The 19521-nt window shown below is 34.9% G+C and overlaps 1 protein-coding gene across 1 annotated transcript in view; it reads left to right on the plus strand.

Annotated features, from left to right (window-relative positions):
- LOC114049459 (ryanodine receptor 2) overlaps positions 1 to 19521 on the plus strand; it is an 811539-nt gene that overhangs the window by 542285 nt on the left and 249733 nt on the right. Inside the window, exons 44-48 of the mRNA XM_027870708.1 lie at positions 566 to 669; positions 8298 to 8433; positions 11270 to 11456; positions 11996 to 12101; positions 15662 to 15782. Coding sequence (XP_027726509.1) covers positions 566 to 669; positions 8298 to 8433; positions 11270 to 11456; positions 11996 to 12101; positions 15662 to 15782 — 654 coding nt within the window. The remainder of the gene's footprint in view (positions 1 to 565; positions 670 to 8297; positions 8434 to 11269; positions 11457 to 11995; positions 12102 to 15661; positions 15783 to 19521) is intronic.

A 19521-nucleotide genomic window follows, 5' to 3' on the forward strand; every position in this document is an offset into this window, starting at 1 on the left:
GCCACCTCCATATGATAAGAAGGAATATATACAAACACAAAACCCTACTCAATGAATGTAGTCTCTCTCTCTCTCTCTCTCTCTCTCTCTCTCTCTCTCTTTCTCTCTCTCTCTCGTTCTCTCATTCTCTTTGTCCCTCTATCCCTCTTCCTCTTCTCCTCCTTCTCGTTAGAATGCTGGGCTTAGAGTCAGAAAAGCTAAGTTCAAATTTATCCTCTGCCCTATACTAGCTTTATGACCCAGGAAAGTCACATAACTTATATTTGACTCAGACAGCTCCCTATAACTTAACTAAATCACACACATCTGTAATGTGTATTAAATTCCCACAGGAAAAATTCTCTCCAGCTTATGAGTCAATTCTTAAGTATATTTTAGCAATTTATATGGTGATGGTAACCAACATTCAAAGCATTTTACCTGCATGTTTAAATAATGCAGCATCAGATAATATGATTTAAAAACTATTTTAAGAAAAAATGTCAAAATTTAATTTAGGATCAAATTATTTGATTTCAAACAGCAATCAGAATCTCATTATTTCACAACTTATACATGTTTTCAGCTTCCCCAGCAATGAGAGGCTCAACACCACTTGATGTGGCAGCAGCATCAGTAATGGATAATAATGAATTGGCTTTAGCTTTACGTGAGCCTGACCTGGAAAAGGTAAGTAATAATCCTGCCTTTTGTGTTTACGTAACTTCTGTCTTTTCATATTTTCCCTCCAGGTAGTTAAAATTTTTTACTAATATGTCCAACAAATGTATATGTCAGAAAGGCACTTTATGCTTTGTTTAATTATGCTTATCTCATTAGAAGCAATATGGTATAGTGGATAAAGAGACATCCTTAAATTTAGGACTTGGTTTAAGTTCTGCCCCTGACAAATAATGACTACATGAGCTTGACTAAGTCACCTAATAAACCTCAGTGTGCCTCCAGGCAACTCTATAAGAATATAAATGGTCTAAGAGTTGCAGAGCTATATTGGTAGAGATTTTCCTCACTTTTGAGTTCCCTTTACCCATGAAGTCACAGGTCTAGACCAGGAAGGACCCTTCTCATTTTAAATCTAAGAACCTATGATTCTTTCTACCTTTCCAATAGAAGGTAAGCTCCGTGAGCACAAGAATTGTGGTATTTCTGTGTTTGTATCCTTAGCACCTAGCACAATGCCTGTCACATAGTAGACATAATGAATGTTTATTGTATGGACTGGAATTGAATCTTAATCCCTTTGAAATTTGTTCTCTCAAAATCTAAGATGCATGCCAGACCATATTTGTCTTTGTCGTTGTCTTTATCTTATAGTCTGAGGTTCAGTGGCATCTTTGTTCATTCTTATAACTGTAATTGGGAGTTTACCAACTCTTCTCTTTTCCACTTAAAGCACTCTTTATTAGTTTGGCAAGACTATAACATATATATATACACATATATATGTATATACACACACACACATACACACATATATACATACACATATTTTTAAATCATATCTTCATAGGTATGCTCTGTTGTTGTTCAAGAGTCCCTCATTAACAGACATGAAACCAAGGTGGAAAAATGAAAACATTCTTTTGAGATACCATTTTTTAAATCACCTCTTCATTTTTCAGATATTCCTTTTTCTTCTGATTCCATTGTCTTCTATAGGGCCAGCAGTAATGAAACACAGTATGTGCCCCATAGGCCTTCCGTTTCTTGCCCAGGATTTCATAATCTCTTTTAATTTCTAGGTTCTTTCTTACAATATCATTTGTCCTAATGGACATTCACCAGAAGTGTGTAGTGAATGTCAGGTTTGACAAATCTTGGAATTTTCCCTAACCCTTGTTCTGATAAGATAAAAGACCATTCTGCTGGTAATATTGGTTCAATAAAGAGCTCCATCAGTATTTCACAGACAGAATCACCAAGTATCACTTTTAGTGAATGAACCCTACCATGATGGCACATATGTATTCCTATCATCATTTCTCAGTACAAAAGCTACTCTTTCTCTTTAGAATATTTATTTGGATTTATTTGAGGAAAGAGATAAGAACTCAGTTCACTTTAAAAAAAGTAACTGTTAAAAAACAGAAACCCAGAATTACTGAATTTTAGAATTAGAAGGAATGTCAGCATCCATACAGTCCAGCTAGTACCCCCGCTGCAACGTATCCTTCAAGTAGTCATCCACTCTCTGTTTGAAGACCTCCAATGAGAAAAAGCCCCTGACCTCTTGAGACAGCCCATCCCACCTTGGGACAACTGTAATTGCTTTATTTTTTTTCTGTCATCAAACTTAAATTTATCTCTTTATGACTTCTATAACTTGGATTTCTGCCTTCCGGGGAACAAATAAAGCAAGACTAATTCCTTTCCAATATGATGGCTTTTCATATCCTCAAAGTCTGCTACCATCTTCCCCCTGAGTCTTCTCTTATTAAGATTAAACATGCCCAATTCCTTCAATCTATTTTCATATGACATGGATTCAAGGCCCTTCACTATATACTAGTTTCCCCTTTCTGGACATTCTCCATCTTATCAATATTTTTCTTAAACCATGGCACCCAGAACTGAACAGAGTACTCCAGATATGGCTAGACTGGAGCAGAATACTAAAAGACTGTCACCTCCAAACTATGCTTCTCTTAAAGAAGCCTCAGATACTATTACTTCTTTTTTGGGTGTCACATCATACCACCTACTTATATTGAATTTACAGGTAATTAAAACCCTTAAGTCCTGTATCAAAAGGCTAATTCATAGCTCTTGGTTGTTGGAAGTCTTTTTCTCCCTTTTGTGGGCTGCTCAAGAAGTTCTCCTTGGGCCTGCTGTGGTTTCTTTGCTTAGGACTCTTTGTGGATATGTGAATCTGTGTCCTTTACTCCCAATGCAAACACTGCCATTAGCTGACCCAAGGATGCTCGTGGTTCACTGATAGGAGTATGGAAAGTCCAACATCCTCCAGACCTTTCAAAGCTCTCAAGGTCTTCCACTAGTCAAAGGGGGAGAGGAAGAGGGAAAGGAAGGGCAATAAGGGAAGAAGACATAAGCCCAAACTGAAATCAGTAGGGTGACTTGATTAAGAAAATCATTCAACACCCCCTTTTAAATATGTATGTGTATCCTTTGATTGCATTTTGCTAAATTTTCAGCTCAAAACATTTATAAAAAATGCACTTAACTTTCTTTCTTAGCTTTCTGTCCACGCAGGAGCTCTTGACTCAATAGCCAAGCACTATCTAGACCAAGAAACACATTTTTTCTCCTTGAGACCTATCTGCCATACCCAATAACATATTCAACCATAGCTATGCTCTCTTATTTCTCTTATTTCATAGTTTATAGAATTTTTCTGTTTTTGAAAGAAAATTCTTCCCTTTGTATCTCTACTTAAAGCTTTTTACCTAAGTCTAGGTGTTTATTTTACATATTATTTATAATATCTAATTACTGTGACCCATGGCTTAAGATAGTGGCATCATTTAAGGAGATAATAGCTAACAATTTTCTTGAACACCAAAATATTCTTTGCAGAAACAAAACACTATGAAAAAATTTAATGTAGTTGTTAATCCATTCTGATATCTGCTTCCATTTTATGGGAAAGTTCATTCCATTCACATTCACAATTATGATTACTATGTGTGTCTTTCTCTCCATCCTTTCCCCCCCCCCCGTTTATGCTTTTCTTTCTCCTTTCTCTTTTTCCCTCCTCACTAATGTTTTGCTTTTGACCAAGGCCTCTCTCAGTCCAGCCTCCCTTCTATTAGCCCCCCTCCCTTTTCTTCCCCTTTACCTTTATTACTTCTTCCCTCCCTTCTGTCCCCACTCCCTTTTCTTTCCCCTTTTCCCTCCTACTGTCTATAGGTCAAGTTAGATTTCTATACCTAACTGATTATGTTATTCCCTTCTTTAGCCAAATCTGATGAGAGTAAGGTTCAAACAATGCTAATCTCCCTCCCTTCTTTCCCTCTGCTGTAATAGGTTTTTCTGCCTTTTCCTATGATGTAATTTACCCTTGTCTGCTTCCTCTTTTCCTTTTCTCTCAGTACATTTTCATAATTAGATCAGATTAATCCATTTACTTGGATCCATTTAACCCACTTGATTAGATTTTTTTCATCATTTCATCAAAGTCAACTTATGCTCACCCCCTTTAACTTGGTGTAATAACAATACAGTTCTCAAAAGTTGCAAGTGTCATCTTGCCTTGTAAGGATGTAAACAGTTTGCCCTTATTAATAACATGTTGTTTCTTTCTATCCCGTTTACCTTTTTGTGTCTCTTTAGTCTTGTATTTGAAGATCAAATGTTCTGTTGAGCTCTGGTCTTTTTATCAGGAACTCCCTAGGGAAAAAATCTCCAGGGTCAGATGGATTTACAAGCAAATTCTACCAAATATTTAAAGAACAATTAATTCCAATACTATATAGACTATTTGCATTAAATGCATCCTTTTCAGATCATGATGCAATAAAAATTATATGTAATAAAGGGCCATGGAAAGATAGACTAAAAAATAATTGGATACTAAATAATCTAATTCTAAAAAATGACTGAGTCAAAAAACAAATCATAGAAATAATCGATAACTTCATTCAAGAGAATGACAATAATGAGACAATACACCAAAACCTGTGGGATGCAGCAAAAGCAGTTCTTAGGGGAAGTTTTATATCTCCAAATGCTTACATAAATAAAATAGAAAAAGAGATCAGTGAATTGGGAATACAACTAAAAAAACTAGAAAAGGAACAAATTAAAAATTCTCAATTAAACACCAAATTAGAAATACTGAAAACCAAAGCAGAAATTAATAAAATTGAAATTAAGAAAACTATTGAACTAATAAATAAAACTAAGAGCTGGTTTTATGAGAAAAATAAAATCGATAAACCTTTAGTTAATTTAATAAAAAAAAAAGAAAAAAGAAAACCAAATTACCAGTATCAAGAATGCAAAGGGTGCATCCAGCACCAAAGAAGAGGAAATTAAAACAATATTTAGGAACTATTTTGCCCAACTGTATGCCAATAAATTTGACAATCTTAGTGAAATGGATAAATATTTACAAAAATATAAATTGCCCAGCTTAACAGAAGAGGAAGTAAAATACTTAACCCCATCTCAGAAAAAGAAATTGAACAAGCCTTTGGTGAACTCCCTAGGGAAAAAATCTCCAGGGTCAGATGGATTTACAAGCAAATTCCATCAAATATTTAAAGAACAATTAATTTCAATACTATATAGACTATTTGGGAAAAAATAGGTGAAGAAGGAGTCTTAACAAATTCTTTTTATGATACAAATATGGTGCTGATACCTAAACCAGGAAGAGTCAAAACTGAGGAAGAAAATTATAGATCAATTTCCCTAATGAATATAGATGCAAAAATTTTAAATAAAATATTAACAAATAGATTACAGCAACTTATCACAAGAATAATACGCTATGATCAGGTAGGATTTGTATCAGGAATGCAGGGCTGGTTCAATATTAGGAAAACTATCAGCTTAATTGATCATATCAACAACAAAACCAACAGAAACCACATGATCATCTCAATAGATACAGAAAAAGCTTTTGACAAAATACAATACCCATTCCTATTAAAAACAATAGAGAGCACAGGAATAAATGGAGTCTTCCTTAAAATAATAAATAGCATCTACCTAAAACCTTCAGCAAGCGTCATATGTAATGAGGACAAGCTAGAAGCATTTCCAATATGATTGGGGGTGAAACAAGGATGTTCATTATCACCACTGTTGTTTAATATTGTACTGGAAACATTAGCTTTAGCTGTAAGAGAAGGAAAAGAAATTGAAGGTATTAGAATAGGCAAACAAGAAACAAAGCTATCACTCTTTGCAGATGATATGAAGATGTACTCAGAGAATCCTAGAGTATCAAGTAAAAAACTACTTGAAATAATAAACAACTTTAGCAAAGTTGTAGGCTATAAAATAAACCCACATAAATCATCAGCATTTCTATATATTATCAACAAAGCCCAAAAGCAGGAGAAGAAAGAGAAATTCCATTTAAACTTACTATAGATATAAAATATTTAGGAGTCTACCTCCTGAAACAAACCCAGGAACTATATGAACACAATTACAAAACACTTTTCACACAAATAAAGTCATATCTAAATAGTTGGAAAAACATCAGTTGCTCATGGGTAGGCCGAGTTAATGTAATAAAAATGACAATTCTACCTAAGCTAATTTACTTATTCAGTGCCATACCAATCAAACTACCAAAAAAATTATTTTATAGAGTTAGGAAAAATAATAAGATTCATTTGGAATAACAAAAGGTCCAGAATATCAAGGGAACTAATGAAAAGAAATGCAAGGGAAGGTGGTCTAGCCATCCCAGATATTAACAACAATTATCAAAACTGCTTGGTACTGGCTAAGAAATAGGGTGGTTGATCAGTGGAAAAGGTTAAGTGTGCAAGACACAGTAATCAATGGTTATAGTAATCTATTACTTGATAAACCCAAAGACCCCAGCTTCTGAGATAAGAACTCACTCTGACAAAAACTGCTGGGAAAATTGGAAAAGAGTATGGCAGAAACTAGGTGTAGATCAAAATCTCACACCATATACCAAAATAAAGTCAAAATAGGTCCATGATTTAGATATAAAGGCTGATACTGTAAGCAAACTAGGAGAGCAAGGAATAGTTTACTTATCAGATTTATGGAGAACAGAAGAATTCATGAACAAATAGGAGACAGAGAACATTATGAAATGCAAAATGGATAACTTTGATTATATTAAATTGAAAAGTTTTTGCACAAACAAAGCTAATACAACCAAGATTAGAAGGAAGGTAGAAAATTGGGAAAGAATTTTTGTAACCAGTCTCTCTGATAAGGACCTCATTTCTAAAATATATAGAGAATTAAGTCAAATTTATAAGAATACAAGTTATTCCCCAATTGATAAATGGTCAAAGGATATGGACAGGCAGCTTTCAGATGAAGAAATTAAAGCTATCTATAGTCATATGAAAAAATTCTTTAAATCACTGTCGATTAGAGAAATGCAAATCAAAATGACTTTGAGGTACCACATCACACCTATCAGATTGGCCAATGTGACAAAACAGGAAAATGATAAATGTTGGAGAAGATGTGAGAAAATTGGAACACTATTGCATTGTTGGTAAAGTAGTGAAATGACCCAACCATTTTGGAGAGCAATTTGGAACTATCCCCAAAGGGGACCCAGCAATAGCACTTCTAGGGCTATATCCCAAAGAGATCATACAAATGGGGAAAGGACCCCTATATACAAAAATGTTTATAGCAGCTCTTTTTGTGGTGGCAAAGAATTAGAAATTGAGGCAATGCCCATCAATTGGTGAATGGCTGAGCAAGTTGTGGTATATGAATGTAATGGAATACTCTTGTGCTATAAGAAATGATGAACAGGCAGACTTCAGAGAAATCTGGAAAGACTTATATGGTCTGATGCTGAGTGAAGTGAACAGAACCAGGAGAACGTTGTAAACAGTAACAGCCACATTGTGTGATGACTAATATTGATAGACTTAACCCTTCTCAGCAATACAAGGATCTAAGACATCTCCAAAGGCCTCATAATGGAAAATGCTATCCACACCCAAAGAAAAAACTATGGAGTTTGAATGCAGATCGAAGCATACTATTTACTATTTTTTTTTCTTCTGTTGTGCTTTGTTTCCTCTTTCTGGTGGTTCCTCCTATTGGTTCTAATTCTTCCTTACAACATCACTAATGTGAAAATATGTTTAATAGGAATAATGTATAGCCTATATCAGATTGCACACTGTCTTGTGGAGGGAGGCCGGGAGGGAGGGGGAGAAAAATTTAAAACTCAAAAACTTATGGAAGTGATGGTTGATAAGTCAAAATAAATTAATTTAAAAAAAAAGAAAAAGAAAAGGTATTTACCTTGAGTAATTAACCATATTTTATTGCTTTTGTCCAAAGACTGTTACATAATGAGCCCCCTTCATGAAAGATATCAAGGTAAAGACATGAATTTAAAGTGAAAATGGATCTAAATTGATCTATCAGAACACAAAGTCATATCCTGAGTCTTTTACTATGTTAATATGTTTGGATACCTTAGATTCTTGTCATATTATTGAGATTTTTATATTTTTGTTACTTCTTTGTCCTATGATTTGATTCATAACAAGGATCATACTTAGTCATACTTTATCCAAAATCTTCCCATGACTATTTTTATCAATAGAAACTCTGCTGACACTTTATGTATATTGCATTATTTTCAGGTAGTTCGATACCTGGCTGGTTGTGGATTGCAGAGCTGCCAGATGCTGGTTACCAAGGGTTACCCAGACATTGGGTGGAATCCAGTTGAAGGGGAGAGATATTTGGACTTTCTAAGATTTGCTGTCTTCTGTAATGGTACGCATCTAAATTTGGGATGAAATTGGGGAACACACTGTTGAACTTGCGTTTGAATTGTTATTGAAAGCATGGATATCATCTTAGAAAATTCATAAGATGAAAATAATTTGGTGTAATAGATATTTAATATATACATTGATATTAATTTATTTTGCACACTAGTATTTATCTCTTAGGCAGCTGGCTGGTTCAGTGGAGATTGCCAAACCTGAAGTCAGGAAGACTTACCTTTCTGAGTTCAAATCCAGTCTTAGACACTTTACTAGCTGTATGTCTCTGGGCAAGTCACTTAACTTTGTTTGCCAAGGAAAGAGCAATAAAGAAGGTGGCACAGTGCATAGAGTGTTATACCTAGAATCAGGAAGACTGTAGTTCAAATCTGACCTCAGACACTTACTAGCTGTGTGATCCTGGGCCAGTCACTTAACCTTGTTTGCCTTAGTTTTCTCAACTATAAAAGGAGCTGGACAGTGTCCAGTTCTAATGTCTTTACCAAGAAAACCTCAAATGGAGGCATGAAGACTTGGACACGACTGAACAACAATTTATCTCTTACAATGTTTATATTGTGCTCATAGTTTAATTACTAATGTTCAAATTGATTTCTAAAGTAAAATAAATTATAAAACACCTAAATTCTGATAAAACTCTCACAAATTAATCCTTTTTATTACTTCATGTTTTCAAAATTGGACTCTCATCAAAGATTCATGATGTTGAATGGTTTATGCTTCTTTAATGCTTTTTTTAACTTTTCAAATTAATGATGCAAGAAAAGATATTAATATTATAAGGTAAAGAGTAGTATTGCATATTTCATATACATACTTTTAAAAAAATGACCATGGTTTATTTGTTTTTATTTTTCAATTTTGAATTGATGTTTATTTTCAATTCTATTTTCAATTTGGCATTTTCCATTAAAAAAATTCTGGGTTCAGATAAATAAATAAATATTATCTCTTTGTAACCTTGATTACTTGTGGTTTTGCCCTCTGGGAACAAATGGAACAAGATTAATTCCTTTCCAACATGAATTCCTTTTGTATCCTCAAAGACTGTTATCATCTTCCTCCTGAGTCTTCTCTTATCCCCATTAAACATGCCCAGTTCCTTCAGTATATTTCCATATGATTTAGATTAAAGGCCCTTACCCATGCTGGTTTTCCCCTTCTGGACAGTCTCCATCTTATCAGTGTTCTTCTTAAACCATGGCACCCAGAACTAAACAGAGTACTCCTGATATGACCAGACTGGGTCATAATACAAAAGCACTATCACTTTCAAGCTATGCCTCTCTCTCTCTCTCTCTCTCTCTCTTTTTAATAACATTCCCCCAATTACATATAAAAATAATTTTTAACTTTTTTTTTTAAGTTTTGAGTTCCAAATTCTATCCTTCCCTCCCTCCTTTCTCCCCTCCCCTGGACAGTAAGCAGTCTGATATAGGTTATACATGTGTAATCATGTAAAACATTTCCATATTGGTTATTTTGTGCAAGAAGACTCAGAAAAAAAGGAAGAAAGAAGAAAAAAAGAAAGTAAGAAAGAAAGAAACAATGAAAGTGAAAAATAGTATGCTTCAGTCTGTAGCCGGATAAAACATCAGTTTTTTTTTCTGAAGGTAGATTTAATTATGAGTCATTTGGGATTATCTTGGGTTATTGTATTGCTGAGAATAGCTAAATCATTCACAGTTCTTCATCATGCCATATTGCTGTTACTGTGTGCAGCATTCTCCTTGTTCTGCTCCTTCACTTTGTATCAGTTCATGTAAGTCTTTACAGGTTTTTCTGAAATTATCCTACTTGTTATTCCTTGTCACACGATAATATACCATTACAATCATATACAACAACTTGTTCAGCCATTCCCCAATTGATGCGCATCCCCTAAATTTCCAACTCTTTGCCACCACAAAAAGAACTATTATAAATATTTGCATACAAATAGGTTCTTCCTCTTTCCACCCCCTTTTTAATCCCTTTGGGATACAAGACCTAGCAGTTGTATTGGTGGATCAAAGAGTATACACAGTTTTATAGCCCTATGGACGTAGTTCCAAGTTGCCGTCCAGAATGGTTGGATCAGTTTACAACTCCATCAATAATGTGTTAGTGTCCCAATTTTCCCACATCCCCTCCAACATTTATTATATTCCTTTTTTGTCATATTACCCAGGTGGTACCTCAGAATTGTTTTGATTTGCATTTCTCTAATCAATAGTGATTTATAGCATTTTTTCACATGACTATAGCTAGCTTGATTTTTTTCACCTGAAAACTGCCCATTCATATCCTTTGATCATTCATCATTTGGGAAATGATTTGTATTCTTATAAATTTGACTTAATGCTCTCTCTATATATTTGAGAAATGAGGTCTTTATCAGAGATACTTGCTGTAAATTATCCTCCCATTTTTCTGCTTTCCTTTTTAATTTTTTTTGCATTGGTTTTGTCTGTGTAAAAATTTTTAATTTTAGATAGTCAAAATTATTCAGTTTATATTTTGTAATGTTCTCTATATCTTATTTGGTCCTAAATTCTTCCTTTATCCATAGATCTGAGAGGTAAACTATTACACACTCTCCTAATTTTATGTCTCTCATAAAGAAGCCCCAGACACTGCTCTTTTTGACTGTCACATCACACTGCCTACTCGGCTGAAATTACAGGCAACTAAAATTAGGTCATGTGTCAGAAAGCTAATTCATACCTCTTTGTTGTTGGTAGTTTTTTTCTCTCTTTTCAAACTTTGATCAAAAATAGATAAAATTGTTTTGCAAATAATAAACATTTTCATTTGCTTTTTTTCTCCATATATGTTTCTAGGGGAAAGTGTGGAAGAAAATGCAAATGTTGTAGTCAGATTGTTAATCCGGAGGCCTGAATGTTTTGGTCCAGCCTTAAGAGGGGAAGGTGGCAATGGTCTTCTTGCAGTCATGGAAGAGGCTATAAAAATAGCAGAGGATCCTTCTAGAGATGGGCCATCACCTACTAATGGATCCAGCAAAATCCTGTATGTCTAAGGAGAGGTTTTTCTTAAATAAGTTTTCATGGGTAAACATAGTAGTTGACCTCCATCAAATAAAAAGCAATTTATTTTCTTTCTTTTAATTTCAACATTAACTAAGAACTCAGAATTTCTCTAAAAGTGTTAGTTTGTGAGCATTGGAGGAAGCCCTGAAGAAGTATTTAAATGGGTAAAGCTGAATGTACAAATGGTGTGAATGTATGAATGAATGCAAATCATTTATTCAATATTAACTGTGTGCCAAGCACTATGATCAGTGCTGGGGATACAAATATAAAAATTAAGACAGTCCCTCCCTTCAAGGAACTTACATTCTAACGAGTAGAACAGTAGAGATGTCCATTTAACTCCTGCCAGAGGCCATGACTGATTACAGATCTCAGAGAAAAAGATTGGGGATTGATACTTTGTAAGCGAACTAGTTACTCATTACAACTCAGTGATCACTTTACTCTGAAAACAGTTGCTTCAAATAGTACTCATTGATCTTCTGTTTTCTGTTTTCTTTGAAAAATGAATAAAAGTGATTTGGCAACAGAAGAAGATGACACTATCCACATGGGAAATGCCATAATGACTTTTTATGCAGCTTTGATTGATCTGCTAGGACGCTGTGCTCCTGAAATGCATGTAAGTCTGCTCCTTCACTTAAATTTCTGTGAAACAAATGCTCATACTTCAGCTAGTTATGTTAAATCAGTGGTGGATAGTATAGTCATTCGATGATTATATGAACAGTATAATGTATAATGGCTCAGAGAGCTGATAAATTTTCAGTGTGAACCTTTACACGTGAGAAATTGGCAGATGCTACTATTCAGGATTTGACTTCCTGCTTTTTTGATTATCTAGGCTTAACAAAGTAATGTAGAAAATGTTAATTTAAACTTAGAAGTGTATCAAGCATACGTTTTATTTTTCGTTCAGAGTATAGTTATTAAATATTTACTTGTACACCTCTGTATGTAAATGTGAATTATACTTAGTGGTTATCATTAAATTGTTTTCATGTTTTTAAAATTATTTCATATTTCTATGGAATTTTGGGTAGGTAGTCAAGAGAGAATAAAATATCCAGGTCTGTCCTACCATATTCAAACCATAAAAGCAGCTAAATGATGCTCATCTTGCCCCATTAAAAATTAATGACAAATTACTGCTTTTACAGAATTTGGTTTTAGCTGATCATTACTGGTAGTTTTTAATTATTGTGAAAATTAATAATGAAGTCGAAATATATTCATTAATAGCATAATTACATATTTTCCCAAGAAAATCAAGAAAAATTGTTTTCCAGCACAATTCTCCCATTTTAAGATATAGCAAGTGCTCTTGGCAAATGAAGGCTTCATAAGAAGAATGTTTTGTCCTTCTGAGAGCAATTAAAGGATTAAATTAAATTATTGGACAGATGTTTTCTGGTAGGTAGGGTTCAGAGAAGGAATTTAAGACTCAGTCTTCTACTACTACCCTCTGATGCCTTTCACCACTATCCTGCCCTTCCCACTCTCCTTATATCAGACTTCCTTATACTTTCTTTGGGCTGGAGTAAAGGACTATGGAATCCAAATGTATCTCAGCTCTGATAGGCAGAGGTGAACAATGACATATCTACTATAGTTGTCTTGTCTTTCCTCCTCTAGAATAAAGATGCCTAATCATTTAACCTGATTCTTGAAAACATAGAATTTCACAAATGTAAATGCCATCTTTCAGTTATATGTAGATTGTCTCCTTTACCATTTCCTTCCTTTCTCTGTTTCTCATAAAAACATACTTAGTCTTACTGAATGCAGTCCTTTACTTAATCAGAGAAGAATTCCTAAAGGAGGGAGAAATGTTAAAAAAAATGTAGAGCCTAGTTAACTTTTCTGAAGATTTATGTGAACCTGAGTTAAGTTTTATTCTTTAGTAGCACTTCAGTACTTCCAAGATAATACTTATAATAATCATAATAGCTTACATTTAATAGAAACTGGTAAAACTTTACTGTGCTAGGATGGTTTTCAAGAATACAGTAATGTCTCCATGAGACAAAAGAATAAGACATAAATAAATGGGTGTAAAATCTTAAAGATTAATGTTATTTGCATAGTATGCTAGCAGAACAAGCCTTAAACACTCACAGTATTCATCATTATATCAGTTTGCATATATACATGTGTATACATACACACATGCACATGCATGTATGTGTATATACATGCATGTACATATAGGCATGCGTGGTTTATATGTATACATGCATGCATACACACATACATGCATATTTGTACTTTTTGGATTATATCCCTGATGTAATTGAATACATGTGAGAAGACGGTAGATAGAGTGTAGTACTTTTAGTCATAAAGAACTGGGTTCAGATAGTATACCTTATTTACTGTGTGATCCTGGGCAGGTCACTTAATTTCTTTGCCTCAGGCAGCTTTTCTGGATTTGTCTACTAAGTCAGACTATAGAGAGAGTTCCCATATCAGGAAGTACCCTGTGTTGAGGGAATCAAAGATGTTTTGTGTTTTCACATCCCCACATAGGCAGCATGGAATAGCCAACCTGGAAGCCAGAAATATCTGGGAGTAAGTCCCACCTCTAACATAGACTTGCTGTGTGGCCCCATACAAATCACTTAACTTCAGTGCTCCAGCCTCTAACTAACCTCTAACTCCCTATGATCCTAAATTGCAGTGAAGGTACTTATCTACACTGGTAGAGAGAGTTTCTTTACCTAGAAGTTCCCTATAGTATTGAAATCCTAGGACCATTCCCAGCTCTATCGCTGTTATCTCCACATAAACTGATAATAATAATAATAGCCTATACTTTCTATATGATGTCATTTATATAGCACTTTAAGGTTGGCAAAGCAATTTTTTATATATTATCCTATCTGATATCCACTATAGCCCTGTGAGGTATGTGCAGTTGGTATCCTCATTTTTCAGATGAAGAAAATGGGGAATTAAGTGACTTAATCAGGGTCATATAGCTTGACATCAGGAAGACCAGAGTTGCTGTCTGATTCAGGACTCCAAGTTTGGCCTGTTATGCGGTATACTATTTAACTTCTCCATGATGTGTGTGTTTATCACTTTAAGATTTGCAAAGTGTTTATGTACATTATCTTTTTTGATCTTCACAATACTCTTCCTGAGGTAGGTGCTGTTATTATCCCCATTTGAAGAAGTAGGTTGAAAGATTAAGTGACTTTCCCACATTGCTAATGAGTGTTTGAAGGTGGATTAAATTCAGGCCTTTTTGTTTTGCCACTGCACATACTGCTTTGATGCTGATATGAACAGGTTAGGGAAATCCAAATCTGATTAAAACATGTAAAAAATGCATATTTCTGGTTTTGAAAAGGATCACTGTGGCTAGAAATTATACAGTGATTTGTAATTAGGATTTATGCAGCTAGTGGCAGACTGGTAATATTGTTTTGATCCAGGTTTACTTGTCCCTTCCCTGTGAGCAAAAACCTTGGAACTTCAAAACTCACCAAAATTTGCTTGCCACTGCAAAGTATTACAGTTGTGAAATGAGACATGAACCTTAGTATGTCCCTAAGGCATAAAGCCAGTTAATTAATTAGTTTTACTTTTCTTTCCTCGTGGTCATTTGTATTTACTTTGTGGTCTATAACATTGATCTAAGATCAATTTACTAATAGCCTATTTTTTAAGGAAGCTATGAGTATGGGAATGTGTAGTAGTTTACAGTGTGCTAATCTTTATATAGAAATATTATATTTTACTAATCCATTATTAAGAGGACATAGCTTTGTAGTTCTTTTTACAATTCATAGTTTTATTCAGTGCTCTAATTAATCAGTGATATTCCTCATCAGCTCAGGATTTAAGGTGCAGTCTGTGCTGGGTGTCATGGCCTGTGTAGAATCAGATTTGTGGCCTTGACATTATTAGCTCTGTGCTCTAGCCTGACTGGCATATCTCTGTAATGCATGGTTGCAGACAATTAGAAATGTTCTTGGGAACAGTTTTCTTAAATATAACATTGATACTATTATTTCTGACTCAGTCCTGACCTCTGGTGGATCTCTCTTATGTATCAAAAGGAATTAATTTAGACATGGGATTCACTTCCTGGGTTTTCCTGAATAGAGTTGTAATTGACTATGGCAGAGAACTTCAAGTCTATTTTTTTAAATTTTTATTTATTTGTTTGTGTAGTTGATCCATGCTGGCAAAGGAGAGGCTATTAGGATCAGGTCTATTCTGAGATCCTTAATTCCACTGGGAGATTTGGTGGGAGTTATCAGCATTGCTTTCCAGATGCCAACAATAGCTAAAGGTAATATTGTTCTTTGGAATACAGTATTATGTTGAATAACAAAATGCCTGATAGAACTTTTTTTTCTGGTAGAAGTACACAATCAAGGATTCTTTGAAGATATTTAGAGCTGTATAATTTACAAAGTTCTTTCCTCATTATATTACAGATTTAATTTGATTTCTAGTCTAATCACATGTAATTTTTCATATTTCAGATATTCTGTACACAAAAGGAATTACATATGTTTTAATATCCCTATTATGTTGTTTTTCCTTGGTCTCTTAACCTATTAGTGCTCTAGGCGACTCTCTAAGATTATAAATTGAAGAGGTGTTGATCTACAAAGTGTTCTCATCTGAGCATTTCCCGTGTCAGTGAAATCTTAGGTCCAGTCCCTGACCCCTACTATCCTTTAATCTTCTCTTTTCTAGTTGACTATAGTCTTCCAATTTGTCTTCTTTTATAATTTATCAGTTAAGATTGTTTTATTCCCAAATTATTGACTTTTTTGACTATCCCATAGTTGGAAGGAAAAATTTTCATTTGGGTTTTCACCCTGCTTAACAGGCAAAACCCAGGACAAAAGAGAATTCGAAGCATTTTATTATAAGCATGTCAAGGAAGTAGCACCTTCATGGGCTGATCCCTGAAAATCAGCAATGGCTTCAAAGTGGGGACAACTTTTATACGTAACTTTAAGATAATTCAGATAGGTATACCTCATCAAAAGAGGTGGAAAAGGGGAGGGTAGATACCCCCCACCAAGAGCATGGTGGCAAGGAATGAAGGATGGCCCTTGTGGGCCCTACCCCAAAATGGAGTCCTTGGGAGGAACTAATAAATGGGAAAAGTGGGCCACAGAAGTAGATAGTGAAGGACAGAAGTATGTCCCAAGGGTGAGAAGGCCACAGGTGCTCAGGGAAGTCCAGAATGAGAAGACAGCTAAAAGATGGGGGCCAAGTCCAGAGAGTTATTGCAGGGGTGTGCTGCTAAGTGTTAACAACAGTCAAAAAACATATATGTAGCATACTTCTAAGTTTAATTTGCGTTATTAGCCCTTTTTTTTTAATAACTTCTTAAGTCTAGAGTAGGCAATCAACAAAGTAGTAAATCAATCCCTGATTTGTAATGTTTGCTAATTTCTGAGGTATAAATGCTTATGCTGACAATTTAACAGTTGGAAAGACTTGACTCCTAAACAGCCCTGGGGATGGGAAACATTTATATAGTGCTTAACTACATTGTATTTGATCTCTACAACAACTGTACAAGTCATGTTATTGTACCTGCTTTGATGAGGAGGAAAGGCTCACGGAGATAAAATTACTTGTTCCTGTTTACATAGCCAGTAAGTATCAGAGACTAATTTGAACCCAAATCTTCTGTTTCCAAGTCTGATACTTAATCAATTATGCCATAATGCTTAATAGTTAATGATCAAATACAGTGATCCAGGACAGTTTCTTGCAAGATCGTGAATTTCTTCTACAGTACTCCTAATAAGTGGTTATAAATATTATAAGGTCATAAAGAGGTAAAGGCATCTAATAAAAGAGTAGAGGCAAGATTCAGAACTTTTAAGCCCAGCACTCTTTCCACTCTTCCTTAGTGATCAGCAAGGAAGAGAGAGAAGCAAGTTAGTTGTAGAGAAATGGAAATTCACTATTCCTCTTGGAAAGTGAGAAGCATAAAGTTTTACATAGACCAGAAGTTCTTCTTTTTTTTTTTCTTGGTCATAAGGTAGGATAAGACACAGGGAACAAAGGACAGAGAACTAGGTAGAGTGCTTTTCCCTCCTAGAATTCTCAGCAGCAATTAGAAAAATCTTACCCAGGGTAAATTAAAGCCTACTGTAGAGAAAAAACCTAAAAAGATTGTTTAAGCCCATGATCTGTAGCTGTATTCATGTATCTGAAGCACTACTTTTTTTTTTAATGATTCAGGGTCAGTTGGAAGAAGTATTCTATTATCAGAATTATAGAATTTGATTAACAAAAAGAATCCCCACCATAACACACCCAAAAAGTGGTTGTCCAGCTTCTGTTTTAAACCCTCTAAGGAAGGGGGATCCATCCCATCTCAAGGCAGGCCATTCCATTTTTTGACAGCTCTAAATGATAGGAAAGATTGTTTTATTTTGTTTTGTTTCACTACATCAAGCTTAAATGTGCTTTTTTTCAGCTTCTACATAGTGAACCAGCTCCTATCATCTGGAGATCAGCAGACTAAGTCTAATCCCTCCTCCTCTTGGCAGTTCTTCAAATACTTGAAGAAAACTAACATGTTCCCAAGAGGTGTCTTTAGGCTAAATATGCCCGGTTTTTACAACCAGTCTTCAAATGGTGTGGCCTCTAGGCCCTTCACTTTTTCCTCATCTGGACACTCCCCAGTTTATTGGTTTACATAAATCATGGTACCCAGAACTGAACATATAGTTCTTAGGTCTGGAAAAGGAAGAGTACAATGGGACCTTCCTTTTCCTGGAAAATATGCCCCACTTAATGTAGCCCAAGATCACATTTGTTTTTTTTGGCTGGAACATCACATTATTGATTCGTACTGATTTTACAATGTACCAAAACTCACACATCTTTTTCAGAACTATTGAAAATCCATGCCCCCACCATTTTATAGGTGTGAAGTAATGAGAGAAATTATTATTAATAACCAACAATCTGAGGAAATCCAGTGTTTGCCCCTTTTTCTGTAGTCCTCATTTCAAACTTGAGTCTCTTGAAGGACATTACTGATAATGAGATTGAATTAACCCTCCTCAGTCCTGATCAGACCCCACCCAACCTTACAGGAATTTAATCTAAGGTGGGGAAGTCCATTGTGCTTTATTCAGGTTTGGGTGGGGATAAATTCTTAGATTAGATTGCCCAAGACTTGGGGGTACTTTAGAAGTAAATGACACATTCATAGTTCATTAGAATAGGTACCAGCCCCTCATTGTAGTATTCATTCTTTCATTAATTGTTAAACAATCAGAGTTGATTGCCACCCTCAGGTTCACCCACTCTTCCAAGGGCATATAAACTGTGAGCCCAACTCCATGAGGGGTCTTTGGCGTTCTACAGTGCCACTGACCTCTTTTATTAAAATGACATTATTAATAAAATGACTAATTACCCAGAAATTATGTCTCTCAAACTTTTTAAATGTCACAGTAGTTTTTTTTTAATAACTAAATGGAAGACTTTATATTTATTCCTATTGAATTTCATCTTGTTAGCGTTATCACAGTACTTCAACCTGTCAGGAGACTTTTGAATCTTGACTCAGTCATCCATTGTGTTACTTAGCTTGCCTAATTTTATATTATCTATATATTTGATAAGCATACCATCTAGGCCTTTATCCAGACATCGATGAAAATGTTAAACAGCTTAGGGCCAAATATAGATTACTGAGGTACTTTAATGGAGGCCTACTGCCTCATAGATACTGAAACATTAACAACTTTTCTTTGAGTCTGGCTAGTCAGCCAGTTCTGTATTAATTCACCTCCTTATCACTTCTTACTTAAACTATTGCAATAACCTGCTAGTTAATCTCCTTCTTTCTAGCCTCTCCCCACTCCAGTCTATCCTGCACTCAATTCCTAAGGCATTCTTTCAATGTTACTTCCTCTATAAACACCAATGGCTCCCTATTGCCTTCAGGACCCAATAGAAGATCCTCTATTTTACTTTTAAAGCCCTTCACAATCTGGCCCCTTCCTACCTTTCCAGTCTTCATACATTTTACTCACCTC

The sequence above is a fragment of the Vombatus ursinus genome, unplaced genomic scaffold, assembly GCF_900497805.2.
Source record: "Vombatus ursinus unplaced genomic scaffold, bare-nosed wombat genome assembly UNPS02014798.1, whole genome shotgun sequence".
Classification (NCBI taxonomy): domain Eukaryota; kingdom Metazoa; phylum Chordata; class Mammalia; order Diprotodontia; family Vombatidae; genus Vombatus; species Vombatus ursinus.